The sequence below is a fragment of the Rhinoderma darwinii genome, chromosome 1 (assembly GCF_050947455.1).
Source record: "Rhinoderma darwinii isolate aRhiDar2 chromosome 1, aRhiDar2.hap1, whole genome shotgun sequence".
Taxonomy (NCBI): domain Eukaryota; kingdom Metazoa; phylum Chordata; class Amphibia; order Anura; family Rhinodermatidae; genus Rhinoderma; species Rhinoderma darwinii.
Genome location: NC_134687.1, coordinates 557,687,196 through 557,703,252, shown reverse-complemented (window position 1 = coordinate 557,703,252; position 16,057 = coordinate 557,687,196). Strand labels below are relative to the sequence as shown.

General features: G+C 39.0%; 1 protein-coding gene across 1 annotated transcript; it reads right to left on the bottom strand.

Moving 5' to 3' along the window:
- Positions 1–5,519: 5,519 nt before the first annotated feature.
- On the bottom strand, positions 5,520–9,276 carry LOC142659797 (uncharacterized). The gene is made up of 11 exons (XM_075836272.1): positions 8,885–9,276; positions 8,461–8,802; positions 7,923–8,372; positions 7,582–7,786; positions 7,057–7,185; positions 6,839–6,972; positions 6,534–6,758; positions 6,261–6,440; positions 6,092–6,169; positions 5,904–5,980; positions 5,520–5,638 (listed from the first exon to the last, which is right to left on the bottom strand). Exons 1-11 carry the CDS (start codon positions 9,163–9,165, stop codon positions 5,520–5,522), a joined length of 2,220 nt encoding a protein of 739 aa, XP_075692387.1. The 5' UTR covers positions 9,166–9,276.
- Between the last annotated feature and the right edge of the window lie 6,781 nt (positions 9,277–16,057).

The following is a 16,057-nucleotide window of genomic DNA, read 5'->3' as shown; positions in this document are numbered from 1 at the left end:
CTTGACACTCTGACCTAGCCTAAAAAAATTCAGGGTTCTGTGACGCGCGCTTGGACCACAAAAGCCTTGTGAGCGATGGCTATTTTTACACACGTTTACAATGTAGTTTTAATAAAAAAAATAATATCTTAAACGTGAACCGCCTCAAAGCCATCAAACTTCTCACACCTGTAGCAGTTGACACTATGACCTACCCTAAAAAATTTCAAGGTTCTGCGTCGCAGTTTTAGGCCCCAAAAGTCTCTTTTGCAGCTCCTGTTTAACGCACAGAGTGCGTAATTTACGATTTAATTCTAATAAATGAACAATATTATAGATACTAGTGGTGCAAAAGGCCTAATTTTTCATACACATCTAGACTTTGACGCTCTGACCTACCATATAAAAACTCACGCCAGTAGGACAGATGTAGCCCGCGCAGCGGCCCAACAATGTAGGCCTTTTTCACTAAAATGGGTATAAATAATCATTTTCCACAATGCTGTCCCAGAGCATTTCACAACCAGCAACGAACCGCGGGTCTGATAGAATCAACCGAGGCGTCCATTTGTTCGCCTTGCAAAGCCGAACAATACAACACCTGACTCGGTTGTCTTTTCTAAAAGGGGACTCCTCTTTTGCCCCATAAACATGGCGGAATTTCCATATTAAGAGCTTAATATGGATAGGTTTTCCAATTTTTTTCCGTAACTGCTCAATGTAGAGTTATGAGCCCCGAAGCTATTATACGTCACCATCTCCTGAGTATGTACGCCAAGACTCGTGACGATACGTCACGCGGTTAGCAAGGTCAATTCTCGTTAGCAACGCCTGTTTCTAAACACGGCTTCAATTTATTTTTATAAAAACATTAATATCTTGAAAACTAGCTGTTGGATATAACTAATATTTATTAGACATGTAGCCCTTGACACTCTGACATAGCCTAAAAAAAATCAGGGTTCTGAGACGCGCGCTTGGACCACAAAAGCCTTGTGAGCGACGGCTATTTTTACACACGTTTACAATATAGTTTTAATAAAAAAAATAATATCTTAAACACGAACCGCCTCAAAGCCATCAAACTTCTTACACCTGTAGCAGTTGACACTATGACCTACCCTAAAAAATTTCAAGGGTCTGTGTCGCAGTTTTAGGCCCCAAAAGCCTCTTTAGCTGCTCCTATTTAACGCACAGAGTGCGTAATTTACGATTTAATTTGAATAAATGAACAATATTATAGATACTAGTAGTGCAAAAGGCCTAATTTTTCATACACATCTAGCCTTTGACACTCTGACCTACCCTATAAAAACTCAGGCCAGCAGGACAGATGTAGCCCGCGCAGCGGGCCAAAAATGTAGGCCTTTTTCACTAAAATGGGTATAAATAATCATTTTCCACAATGCTGTCCCAGAGCATTTCACAACCAGCAACAAACCGCGGGTCTGATAGAATCAACCGAGGTGTCCATTCGTTCGCCTTGCAAAGCCGAACAATACGACACCTGACTCAGTCGTCTTTTCTGAAAGGGGACTCCTCTTTTGCCCCATAAACATGGTGGAATTTCCATAATAGGAGCTTAATATGGATAGATTTTCCAATTTTTTTCCGTAACCGCTCAATGTAGAGTTACGAGCCCCGAAGCTGTTATATGTCACCATCTCCTGAGTAGCTACGCCAAGACTCGTGACGATACGTCGCGCGGTTAGCGAGGTAAATTCTCGTTAGCGACGCCTGTTTCTAAACATGGCTTCAATTTATTTTTATAAAAAAATTAATATCTTGAAAACTAGCTGTTGGATATAACTAATATTTGTTAGACATGTAGCCCTTGACACTCTGACCTAGCCTAAAAAAATTCAGGGTTCTGTGACGCGCGCTTGGACCACAAAAGCCTTGTGAGCGATGGCTATTTTTACACACGTTTACAATGTAGTTTTAATAAAAAAAATAATATCTTAAACGTGAACCGCCTCAAAGCCATCAAACTTCTCACACCTGTAGCAGTTGACACTATGACCTACCCTAAAAAATTTCAAGGTTCTGCGTCGCAGTTTTAGGCCCCAAAAGTCTCTTTTGCAGCTCCTGTTTAACGCACAGAGTGCGTAATTTACGATTTAATTCTAATAAATGAACAATATTATAGATACTAGTGGTGCAAAAGGCCTAATTTTTCATACACATCTAGACTTTGACGCTCTGACCTACCATATAAAAACTCACGCCAGTAGGACAGATGTAGCCCGCGCAGCGGCCCAACAATGTAGGCCTTTTTCACTAAAATGGGTATAAATAATCATTTTCCACAATGCTGTCCCAGAGCATTTCACAACCAGCAACGAACCGCGGGTCTGATAGAATCAACCGAGGCGTCCATTTGTTCGCCTTGCAAAGCCGAACAATACAACACCTGACTCGGTCGTCTTTTCTAAAAGGGGACTCCTCTTTTGCCCCATAAACATGGCGGAATTTCCATATTAAGAGTTTAATATGGATAGGTTTTCCAATTTTTTTCCGTAACCGCTCAATGTAGAGTTATGAGCCCCGAAGCTGTTATACGTCACCATCTCCTGAGTATGTACGCCAAGACTCGTGATGATACGTCGCGCGGTTAGCAAGGTCACTTCTCGTTAGCGACGCCTGTTTCTAAACACTGCTTCAATTTATTTTTATAAAAAAATTAATATCTTGAAAACTAGCTGTTGCATATAACTAATATTTGTTAGACATGTAGCCCTTGACACTCTGACCTAGCCTAAAAAAATTCAGGGTTCTGTGACGCGCGCTTGGACCACAAAAGCCTTGTGAGCGACGGCTATTCTTACACACGTTTACAATGTAGTTCTAATAAAAAAAATAATATCTTAAAAGCGAACCGCCTCAAAGCCATTAAACTTCTCACACCTGTAGCAGTTGACACTATGACCTACCCTAAAAAATTTCAAGGGTCTGCGTCGCAGTTTTAGGCCCCAAAAGCCTCTTTAGCTGCTCCTGTTTAACGCACAGAGTGCGTAATTTACTATTTAATTCTAATAAATGAACAATATTATAGATAATAGTAGTGCAAAAGGCCTAATTTTTCATACACATCTAGCCTTTGACACTCTGACCTACCATATAAAATCTTAGGCCAGCAGGACAGATGTAGCCCGCGCAGCGGGTCAAAAATTTAGGCCTTTTTCACTAAAATGGGTATAAATAATAATTTTCCATAATGCTGTCCCAGAGCATTTCACAACCAGCAACGAACCGCGGGTCTGATAGAATCAACCGAGGCATCCATTCGTTCGCCTTGCAAAGCCGAACAATACGACACCTGAATCGGTTGTCTTTTCTGAAAGGGGACTCCTCTTTTGCCCCATAAACATGGCGGAATTTCCATATTAAGAGCTTAATATGGATAGGTTTTCCAATTTTTTTCCGTAACTGCTCAATGTAGAGTTATGAGCCCCGAAGCTATTATACGTCACCATCTCCTGAGTATGTACGCCAAGACTCGTGACGATACGTCACGCGGTTAGCAAGGTCAATTCTCGTTAGCAACGCCTGTTTCTAAACACGGCTTCAATTTATTTTTATAAAAAAATTAATATCTTGAAAACTAGCTGTTGCATATAACTAATATTTGTTAGACATGTAGCCCTTGACACTCTGACCTAGCCTAAAAAAATTCAGGGTTCTGCGTCGTATTTTTAGGCCCCAAAAGCCTCTTTAGCTGCTCCTGTTTAACGCACACAGTTCGTAATTTACGATTTAATTTTTAATAACTAAATGATATTATAAATACTAGTAGTGCAAAAGGCCTAATTGTTCATACACATCTAGCCTTTGACACTCTGACCACCCATATAAAAACTCAGGCGAGCAGGACAGATATAGCCCGCGCAGCGGGCAAACTATTTAGGCCTTTTTTACTAAAATGGGTATAAATAATCATTTTCCACAATGCTGTCTCAGAGCATTTCACAACCAGCAACGAACCGCGGGTCTGATAGAATCAACCGAGGCATCTATTTGTTCGCCTTGCAAAGCCGAACAATACGACACCTGACTCGGTCGTCTTTTCTAAAAGGAGACTTTTCTTTTGCCCCATTAACATGGCGGAATTTCCATATTTAGAGCTTAATATGGATAGGTTTACCAATTTTTTTCCGTAACCGTTTAATGTGGAGTTACGAGCGCCGAAGCTGTATACGTCACCATCTCCTGAGTATATATGCCAAGACTCGTGATGGTACATCGCGCAGGTAGCGAGGAAAATCCTCGTTAGCGACGCCTGTTTCTGCACACGGCTTCAATTTATGTTTAGGAAAAAAATTAATATCTTAAAAACGAACTGTTCCATATATCTAATATTTGTTAGACATGTAGCCATGGACACTCTCACCTAGCCTAAAAATATTCAGGGTTCTGTGACGCGCGCTTGGACCACAAAAGCCTTGTGAGCGACGGCTATTTTTACACACGCTTACAATTTAGTTCTAATGAAAAACTCAGCCAGTTACGCTGTTTACATAACTCACGAACATATAACGTTTTTCATGATCGCAAAACATCTCGCTCAGCGGCAACACACAGTTTTTATGAAGATTAAAAAATATATACATTTATTGAATACATCCAAACATCCCAGAACCCAACAAATAAAAGTGCTATTGTTCTCTGTGCATTTTAATGTCCATTAAAAGTCCATGTTTTTAAGATTCTTATTTCTTCTTCCATTGGTCTAAAATATATTTTGCGCTGGGACGTTTTTTCCCCAGAGCTGATGTCCTAAAGTCCTCTTTATTTTGTCTTCTTCCGGCCGGTGGTTTTGAAGCAATCCTATGATTGAAAGATCATAGATTATTAATAATTAGTATCTCATTCTTACTTTACTAACGGTCCTAATTGTATTCATTAATCCTCTAGAATTTTATGAATATAACTCTAATCTTTATTTATTTTTTATTAAACAGGCAAACCAGGACCCCAATGACCTCTACTATAAGACAGAGTTGATGATTGTGAACCCACGACCACTGAGGAACCCAAAGAGGTTTTCCATGCATTTTCCAGCACATATCAGCTCAGAAACATCATGATAGTGAATTGCAAGGCCTTTAGATGCTACATTTGCCAAGTTGTTCCTAGCAATAGCAAGGGTAGCCTTTATATCCTCATCGCTGCTGTGCTTCATGCATTTTTTGTGCAGGTTCCCAGCATCAACTCTGTCTTATAGCAGATGGGGCAGGTCATTGTGGTCCATTGCCTGTTTAAGAAAAAATAATGAAAGATTATAGTTACATTAATAACATTGAAGAAGATTAATGCATATCGTTAGGACCGTTAGTAAACTAAGAATGAGACATGCTACGCTGCTTCTGTAACTGCCATTCACTACTATTGGAGTCACGGAAACAGCGTAGCTCATTAAATAAAAAAAATATATATCAATTTATTGAATACATCCAAACATCCCAGAACCCAACAAATAAAAGTGCTTTTGTTCCCTGTGCATTTTAATGTCCATTAAAAGTCCATAATTTTTAAGCTTCTTATTTCTTCTTCCATTGGTCCAAAATGTCTTTTACTCTTGGATGGTTTTTTCCCCAGAGCTGATGTCCTAAAGTCCTCTTTATTTTGTCTTCTTCCGGCAGGTGGTCTTGAAGCAATCCTATAATTAAAAGATCATAGATTATTAATAATTAGTTTCTCATAATTAGTTTACTAATGGTCCTGATAATATGCATTAATCCTCTACAATGTTATTAATATAACTCTCATCTTTATTTATTTTTTCTTAATCAGACAAAACAGGACCCCAATGACCTCTGCTATAAGACATAGTTAATGATTCTGAACCCACGACCACTGAGGAACCCAAAGAGGTTTTAATATATATATATATATATATATATATATATGTAAAGGAAATTAACTATCGATGCGCCTGAGCAGAACAACAGGGACTCTTTTGATTGCAGATAGTGATGTATCCCTCGACGTCACGTCAGCCCTTTGATAAAAGAAGAAAATAAATACTGATGTTAAAACAAAATGTGAGACATACAGTTTAATAAGCATATTAGTTTACAAAGTAAGGTCAATAAATGTATTTTATTATTACCCAGAGGAGCTCCCTTCCCCTCTCTGCCTCTGTGCCCTGGACCGTGTTCGGATGAACAATGAGGATGGTACTTGTGCTCTGAAAAAATAACCAAACATTAGTATATCAATTGATAAGTCTAACACAACTGAACTGAGGACATTTATAATAAAACTGAGAGTTTATCTACCTTGAAGTCCAATCATCATCATCATCATCATCATCATGATCAGCCAAGCTTTCTTTTTCTCCTCGGTCAGTTGATTCACTCCAGTCCTCTTTGGCACTGTAATCTTGTTCCTGGGCTTCTTCGTGGGATGTGATATCTTCTCTTTGGATTCCCTGGCCTCCTTCCTGAATGTTCTCTTGTCTATAGGGTAGACATAGAAAAAATAAAGCATTAAACTTCTAAAACAAATCATGTAATATTATACAGTATATATTATTTCCCACAATAAATTACCTTGAAGTGCTGGCTTGGGGCTGCTCACCACCGGCTTGCATTACCAGCATATAACCATGGCATATGTCCGTCAGTGTCTTCTCACGATAGTTTCTTTCCGCTGTCATGTTGGTGTGTGCCAAATATTTGGCAAAAAGACACTTTTCAGAGTCAGAAAAATTAGGGAGAGTCCAAGTTTCGCAAATCCTCCTGACAAGCTGACTGGTGATGTTGGGTAGTTTATATCTAGAAAGGAAAATAGAAAAACATAATACATACACAGCACTTAGAATTGAATAAAGACAGGTGACTTTTAAGAATCTTACTTTGTGTGGTACCGCAGGATGTCATTGGAAACATTATAAATCTCCTTTCCAGATGTAGAGAGGAAAAATACTTCTGTTGGCATGTTGTTCTTTAGCAGCATTGGTCTTACTATCTCAAAGTAGACATTAAACCACTAGGGGAGGGATACAAATAAAGAGATTATTGAAAAGCATCTTTACAACTCCATAAAGTAAGTAGGAGCCTTATAGAAACTTACCATTTCTTCCTCCTTTGTTAGCACATAGGTTGCCACTTGGTGTGTAGAGGTCTTGTGTAACTTGACCCCAACAACTACCAGGTCTAAACCCAAATATATGTGAGTGATCCTCTCATTCCACTCTGAAACCTATGAGTCAAAAGGAAAACGTATGAGGGACAATGTACTTGCCACTGTATTGTGTTAGCCCAACCCTACGCCAAGCCACTTGTGTTTTGTTTTTTTTCTATACATATGCCAGTCTTTTGTTTCAGCATAATTTCTATCTCTAGCCAGGTGTAAGGTTTTTACATAGATTATTCACTCTGTTCTTGCAGACAAATATCCGACTTTAATAAGCTAACATTAACCTTATGCAGGCTTCACACCATTATCGGCCTTCAGGGCTCCCCTACACTATTAAAAGTATTTAACTGCAGCCATAAGGCCTCCAGACACTTCTCTAAAAAGCACCCCACAGCATAACCATAACAGGGTAGGAAAACAAAATGACGCAGAAAAACAGAGGAGGAGAAAGCTACTTACAGTCATATGTCTGACAACACCTGGCCGTTGGAGATGCCTCAAAATAAGCAGGGCCTCAAGATAATAAATAATTTCAAGTTGAGTGTCTCGCTTCATGTGTCTGTCTTTTGCAGCTTTGAGGCATTTCAGGAAGGTTGGCTTTGCCACAACTAAAAGCCTCTGACATTCCGGGGGTGTTTTCATAGAATTTGTCAATGACTTGTATCTAAACACAAAGTAAAGAGAAATAATTTTATTGTATATACACAAGTAATAAAGAGTAGTAGCAATATCTAAAATAAATATATACCTATTTGAGGTTTCATACTTTGTCTAAGGATACATTTGAGTTCATAACTCACCGTTTGCTGACAACTTCTCTTGAAATTCCCTTAGATAGCCTCTTTTGAATGTCCTCTGTAACATCCATAAAGAAGTTGCAGGACTTAAACAGCCTTGGTCTTTCTGCAGAGAGATTGGTCGCTCTCAGCTGATACGTCATGAACCTCCTGATATGTTTTAGGTAATTAAAGACAGTCTGGTTTGCAAGCTTCAGGTCACGCAGCTTTGTAAAAAAGGAGTTAACCTTCTCAATGTTGCTGACAAAGTCCAGATTGGGACGCTGCGGGTTCATGTAATAAAGGAACCTTGCCAAATTTTCAACCTCCTGCTTGTAGTTGGGCACATCCAATGTGTGCTGCAAATAGTAGGCAAAGCCCTTCAGTATTGGTTCGTCCAATGAATGTCGCTTGTATAGTCCAGCAGCCTTCATCTTCTGTCTTGTGACCACCGTCCATTTTGTCTGTAGGATTCTGTAATTTTGGAGAAAAGTGCAAGACATCAGATTTGACACATTTGACAGCCACAGAGAATACGTAAGGATTATCTATGTACACTGACCTCTGTGTCCTGTCATCAAAGTTTCCTGTAGTTCCGCTTTCTTGATTGGATTCTTCCTCAGACTCTAGTTGAAGCTGAAAGTCTCTATCACTTTCCTCCTCTGCGCTGTCATCTTCATGTGCTCTTCTGCCTTCTTCATTGTGTTGGTCTTCCCTCGGGTCTTCAGGCTGTGCAAGGAATGGTGTGTCTGTAACTTCTTCCTCAGGATCTGCAGGGATCAGTGTGACCTCCATTTCCTCATCAGGGACTGGTATGGCTGCAATATCCTCTACAGCCGCTGTGTGATGTGGCACAGTAAGGGCAGTTGATGCAGAGGTTGATGGTCTTCCATATTGTACATTGCTGTAAAATATAAAAAGCAACGTGAGTATAAGTGTAAACACTCGAGAGCTATGAGACATAAGCAGACAGGGGTGACACATACCTGGCCACAGTTGGTTTGTTAATGATCAAAAAGCCCCTGTCCTCGAGGAAGGGGACAACGTTTTCCAATGAGCCAAGAGAGATGATCTCTTGGTAACTGATTGCAGTGCCCTTAGATGCAATTTTCACCAGGGTTTTCCTGGCCAATGCCACAGTGGCTTTTATCTCCTCATCGCTGCTGAACCTCATACACTTTCTCCTCAGATGTGTAGAGAATAATGTCTGTGTACGGTAACATACTGGGCATGTCATAGGAGTTCTGTTTTGCCTGTTGAAAGACATGAGGTTTTGGATTTAAAAATGTCCTAAGTAATATAGCTTAGTTTGAAATATACCCAAACTGCAATCTCAAAAATAGTCACAAGATGTCCCACTACATGCATACTGATTTGTTTCAGGCAGGCTAACTGAACAATGCCTGGGTTTTAATACCACGCCCTACTGAAACAGGAGGCCTCTACGCTACCACATGGCTTCTCATAGTAACCTCTCTATGTTATAGGCAGTCTACAACATGTATTTTATACAAAAATGGCTATGTATTTTAGGGTATATCCTAGAGGTCAATAAACACATGAACTTGTACTTTTGCTGCAGATTACATGCTTGTAACTCAACTACCTGAACAATGCCTGGGCTTGTACAATATGGCCTACTGAAAATAAAATGGCACCTCTTCCCTAGCCCATGGCTCACCATGATTTCACTATACAATTTGCCTGAACTGAACATTAATGATGAACATAAATATACGTTAATAAACATATTTACTTACAATTTGGCTGCAGACTCCATTCCTGTAACTAGAACTTGTTGTCCTAAAGATGTATATTTGAGTCAAAAAAACAATAAATCTTTTAGAAGCAGTATCCAAAAGGCAGATGATGTAGGTATCCAGGTACAATGTCTCAAGTGAATAAGGTGAATAGCAAAAAAATAATGCAATCCAAGAAGGAGATCAGTCAATAGCTTTCAAGAAAACTTCCAAACTGACTGAAAATGCCTCAGTGTTTTAAACTGTTTTATAGTGTGAGGTTGATGCTTTGTAAGAAGATCCTCTTACACAAACAACAAACAGAGCCTGTGATAGGAGAGTTTGAATGATGCACAAAAGCTTATCTGCCTTTTTAGTGGCTGAGGAGAATAACAGAGATAAAACTACAGACTCATGCTGAAAACCTGATAATACAATTGTTTGAATACAATAGGACATTTACATTTATTAAATTTGATATTTACTATCATTTCTATTTCATATACACTATATCTATTTCATATACACCTATTAAATGTAATATTTATTATCGTTTCTAAGCTGTCCTTTACAACACGTTTTTTGCTACTGTTTTTATAGAAACTAGATAGGTATGTGGCATAGTGTTAAAATACATTAGAGTATGTACATTTTAATATGGTGCCCCCATAGCTGCACCATACAGTGTAATGCTCCCACAGTTGCACCATACAGTATAATGCCCCCCATAGCTGCACCATACTGTATAATGGCCGGATCATGACACGGATTTGAAACAGAACCGTGTGTCCGATGGACGTGAGCTAGGCGTCCATTCGTTCACCTTGCAGAGCCGAACAATATGACACCTGACTCTGTCGTCTTTTCTAAAAGGGTACCCCTCTTTTGCCCAATAAACATGGTGGAATTTCCTTATTAATTTATTTTTATTACAATAATTATTGTAATAATAATGTTGTTATATTGTATAATATGTAAATATGGTTTATGCCTATGCTTAACTTTAAAGTGTAGCTAAATGTTTGGCAAACTTCTGACATGTCAAAGTGACATGTCAGAAGTTTGGATTGGTGGGGGTCTGAACACTGAGACCCCCACCAATCGCTAGAACAAAGCTGCTGAGCGTTCACACGAGTGCTTCAGCTGTTTTGTTTTAGCGATTGGTGGGGATCTCAGTGCTCGGACCCCCACCAATCCAAACTTCTGACATGTCACTGTGACATGTCAGAAGTTTGTCAAACATTTAGCTACACTTTATTTTTGTGTTCTGTATTAATAAAGTTGTTATGTTGTATTATATGTAAAGTTGTTTTCGGCCTATTCTTACAGTGTACCTAAACGTTTATCAAACTTCTGACATGGTTTTAGTGCAGCTATGGTCCCCCATAGCTGCACCATACATTTTAATATGGTGCCCCCATAGCTGCACCATACAGTGTAATGCTCCCACAGTTGCACCATACAGTATAATGCCCCCCATAGCTGTCCCATACCATTTAATACCATTTAATACCATTTAATACCCCCATAGCTGCACCATACACTGTAATGCCCCCCATAGCTGCACCATACAGTATAATGGCGGGATCATGACACTGATTTGAAACAGAACCGTGTGTCCGATGGACGCGAGCTAGGCGTCCATTCGTTCACCTTGCAGAGCCGAACAATATGACACCTGACTCTCTTGTCTTTTCTAAAAGGGTACCCCTCTTTTGCCCAATAAACATGGTGGAATTCCCTTATTAATTTATTTTTATTACAAAATTAATATCTCCAAAACTAACCGTTGAATATCCCTTATATTTATTACACATGTAGCCCTTAACACTCTGACCTATCCTAAAAAATTAGGGGTGATATGCATGCATGCAGTAGCTGTTTGGATGTGGATTTTTGAAATGACCGAGTTTTTGGTAGAAGGCACTGATGAATATAAGATAAGTGCGTTTACCAATTAATCTGTGTTTTTTCAGAAATCCATCTAAAAATAGATATGACACGGATTTTCGTGGGTCCGATGGACGCGAGCTAGGCGTCCATTCGTTCACCTTGCAGAGCCGAACAATATGACACCTGACTCTGTCGTCTTTTCTAAAAGGGTACCCCTCTTTTGCCCAATAAACATGGTGGAATTCCCTTATTAATTTATTTTTATTACAAAATTAATATCTCCAAAACTAACCGTTGAATATCCCTTATATTTATTACACATGTAGCCCTTAACACTCTGACCTATCCTAAAAAATTAGGGGTGATAGGCATGCATGCAGTAGCTGTTTGGATGTGAATTTTTGAAATGACCGAGTTTTTGGTAGAAGGCACTGATGAATATAAGATAAGTGCGTTTACCAATTAATCTGTGTTTTTTCAGAAATCCATCTAAAAATAGATATGACACAGATTTTCGTGGGTCCGATGGACGCGAGCTAGGCGTCCATTCGTTCACCTTGCAGAGCCGAACAATATGACACCTGACTCTGTCGTCTTTTCTAAAAGGGTACCCCTCTTTTGCCCAATAAACATGGTGGAATTCCCTTATTAATTTATTTTTATTACAAAATTAATATCTCCAAAACTAACCGTTGAATATCCCTTATATTTAATACACATGTAGCCCTTAACACTCTGACCTATCCTAAAAAATTAGGGGTGATAGGCATGCATGCAGTAGCTGTTTGGATGTGGATTTTTTAAATGACCGAGTTTTAGGTAGAAGGCACTGATGAATATAAGATAAGTGCGTTTACCAATTAATCTGTGTTTTTTCAGAAATCCATCTAAAAATAGATATGACACAGATTTTCGTGGGTCCGATGGACGCGAGCTAGGCGTCCATTCGTTCACCTTGCAGAGCCGAACAATATGACACCTGACTCTGTCGTCTTTTCTAAAAGGGTACCCCTCTTTTGCCCAATAAACATGGTGGAATTCCCTTATTAATTTATTTTTATTACAAAATTAATATCTCCAAAACTAACCGTTGAATATCCCTTATATTTATTACACATGTAGCCCTTAACACTCTGACCTATCCTAAAAAATTAGGGGTGATAGGCATGCATGCAGTAGCTGTTTGGATGTGGATTTTTGAAATGACCGAGTTTTAGGTAGAAGGCACTGATGAATATAAGATAAGTGCGTTTACCAATTAATCTGTGTTTTTTCAGAAATCCATCTAAAAATAGATATGACACAGATTTTCGTGGGTCCGATGGACGCGAGCTAGGCGTCCATTCGTTCACCTTGCAGAGCCGAACAATATGACACCTGACTCTGTCGTCTTTTCTAAAAGGGTACCCCTCTTTTGCCCAATAAACATGGTGGAATTCCCTTATTAATTTATTTTTATTACAAAATTAATATCTCCAAAACTAACCGTTGAATATCCCTTATATTTATTACACATGTAGCCCTTAACACTCTGACCTATCCTAAAAAATTAGGGGTGATAGGCATGCATGCAGTAGCTGTTTGGATGTGGATTTTTGAAATGACCGAGTTTTTGGTAGAAGGCACTGATGAATATAAGATAAGTGCGTTTACCAATTAATCTGTGTTTTTACACAGATCCATATGAAATCAGATTAGACATGGTATTATCACACGAGAAAGATCTTTAAAGCCCCTGGACACATATTGCACCCAGAGTGCATTTCTTGACATGTTGTGGTAGTCACCCCAAAATATAAGTCAGCCCCCCCCCATAACTCCTGTGAGGGTTTGTAACACTTTTTTGAGTGTATCCCATAACAGGGCTTTGGAAGGGGTGATAGGCATGCATGCAGTAGCTGTTTGGATTTAAATTTTTGAAATGACCGAGTTTTAGGTAGAAGGCACTGATGAATATAAGATAAGTGCGTTTACCAATTAATCTGTGTTTTTTCAGAAATCCATCTAAAAATAGATATGACACGGATTTCCGTGCGTCCGAATGACGCGAGCTAGGCGTCCATTCGTTCACCTTGCAGAGCCGAACAATATGACACCTGACTCTGTTGTCTTTTCTAAAAGGGTACCCCTCTTTTGCCCAATAAACATGGTGGAATTCCCTTATTAATTTGTTTTTATTACAAAATTAATATCTCCAAAACTAACCGTTGAATATCCCTTATATTTATTACACATGTAGCCCTTAACACTCTGACCTATCCTAAAAAATTAGGGGTGATAGGCATGCATGCAGTAGCTGTTTGGATGTGGATTTTTGAAATGACCGAGTTTTAGGTAGAAGGCACTGATGAATATAAGATAAGTGCGTTTACCAATTAATCTGTGTTTTTTCAGAAATCCATCTAAAAATAGATATGACACGGATTTCCGTGGGTCCGAATGACGCGAGCTAGGCGTCCATTCGTTCACCTTGCAGAGCCGAACAATATGACACCTGACTCTGTCGTCTTTTCTAAAAGGGTACCCCTCTTTTGCCCAATAAACATGGTGGAATTCCCTTATTAATTTGTTTTTATTACAAAATTAATATCTCCAAAACTAACCGTTGAATATCCCTTATATTTATTACACATGTAGCCCTTAACACTCTGACCTATCCTAAAAAATTAGGGGTGATAGGCATGCATGCAGTAGCTGTTTGGATGTGGATTTTTGAAATGACCGAGTTTTAGGTAGAAGGCACTGATGAATATAAGATAAGTGCGTTTACCAATTAATCTGTGTTTTTTCAGAAATCCATCTAAAAATAGATATGACACGGATTTCCGTGGGTCCGAATGACGCGAGCTAGGCGTCCATTCGTTCACCTTGCAGAGCCGAACAATATGACACCTGACTCTGTTGTCTTTTCTAAAAGGGTACCCCTCTTTTGCCCAATAAACATGGTGGAATTCCCTTATTAATTTGTTTTTATTACAAAATTAATATCTCCAAAACTAACCGTTGAATATCCCTTATATTTATTACACATGTAGCCCTTAACACTCTGACCTATCCTAAAAAATTAGGGGTGATAGGCATGCATGCAGTAGCTGTTTGGATGTGGATTTTTGAAATGACCGAGTTTTAGGTAGAAGGCACTGATGAATATAAGATAAGTGCGTTTACCAATTAATCTGTGTTTTTTCAGAAATCCATCTAAAAATAGATATGACACGGATTTCCGTGGGTCCGAATGACGCGAGCTAGGCGTCCATTCGTTCACCTTGCAGAGCCGAACAATATGACACCTGACTCTGTTGTCTTTTCTAAAAGGGTACCCCTCTTTTGCCCAATAAACATGGTGGAATTCCCTTATTAATTTGTTTTTATTACAAAATTAATATCTCCAAAACTAACCGTTGAATATCCCTTATATTTATTACACATGTAGCCCTTAACACTCTGACCTATCCTAAAAAATTAGGGGTGATAGGCATGCATGCAGTAGCTGTTTGGATGTGGATTTTTGAAATGACCGAGTTTTTGGTAGAAGGCACTGATGAATATAAGATAAGTGCGTTTACCAATTAATCTGTGTTTTTACACAGATCCATATGAAATCAGATTAGACATGGTATTATCACACGAGAAAGATCTTTAAAGCCCCTGGACACATATTGCACCCAGAGTGCATTTCTTGACATGTTGTGGTAGTCACCCCAAAATGTAAGTCAGCCCCCCCCATAACTCCTGTGAGGGTTTGTAACACTTTTTTGAGTGTATCCCATAACAGGGCTTTGGAAGGGGTGATAGGCATGCATGCAGTAGCTGTTTGGATTTAAATTTTTGAAATGACCGAGTTTTAGGTAGAAGGCACTGATGAATATAAGATAAGTGCGTTTACCAATTAATCTGTGTTTTTTCAGAAATCCATCTAAAAATAGATATGACACGGATTTCCGTGCGTCCGAATGACGCGAGCTAGGCGTCCATTCGTTCACCTTGCAGAGCCGAACAATATGACACCTGACTCTGTCGTCTTTTCTAAAAGGGTACCCCTCTTTTGCCCAATAAACATGGTGGAATTCCCTTATTAATTTATTTTTATTACAAAATTAATATCTCCAAAACTAACCGTTGAATATCCCTTATATTTATTACACATGTAGCCCTTAACACTCTGACCTATCCTAAAAAATTAGGGGTGATAGGCATGCATGCAGTAGCTGTTTGGATGTGGATTTTTGAAATGACCGAGTTTTAGGTAGAAGGCACTGATGAATATATGATAAGTGCGTTTACCAATTAATCTGTGTTTTTACACAGATCCATATGAAATCAGATTAGACATGGTATTATCACACGAGAAAGATCTTTAAAGCCCCTGGACACATATTGCAACCAGAGTGCATTTCTTGACATGTTGTGGTATTCACCCCAAAATGTAAGTCAGCCCCCCCCCATAACTCCTGTGAGGGTTTGTAACACTTCTTTGAGTATATCCCATAACAGGGCTTAGGAAGGGGTGATAGGCATGCATGCAGG

Bases quoted from the DNA above. Each gene is read 5' to 3' on its own strand.
- LOC142659797 (XM_075836272.1), bottom strand. From the start codon at position 9,165: ATGTCTTTCAACAGGCAAAACAGAACTCCTATGACATGCCCAGTATGT. The intron at 8,803-8,884 runs GTATGTGTCACC...TATATTTTACAG, and splicing joins AACAAACCAACTGTGGCCAG to CAATGTACAATATGGAAGAC. The intron at 8,373-8,460 runs GTCAGTGTACAT...CCAAAATTACAG, and splicing joins TTTGATGACAGGACACAGAG to AATCCTACAGACAAAATGGA.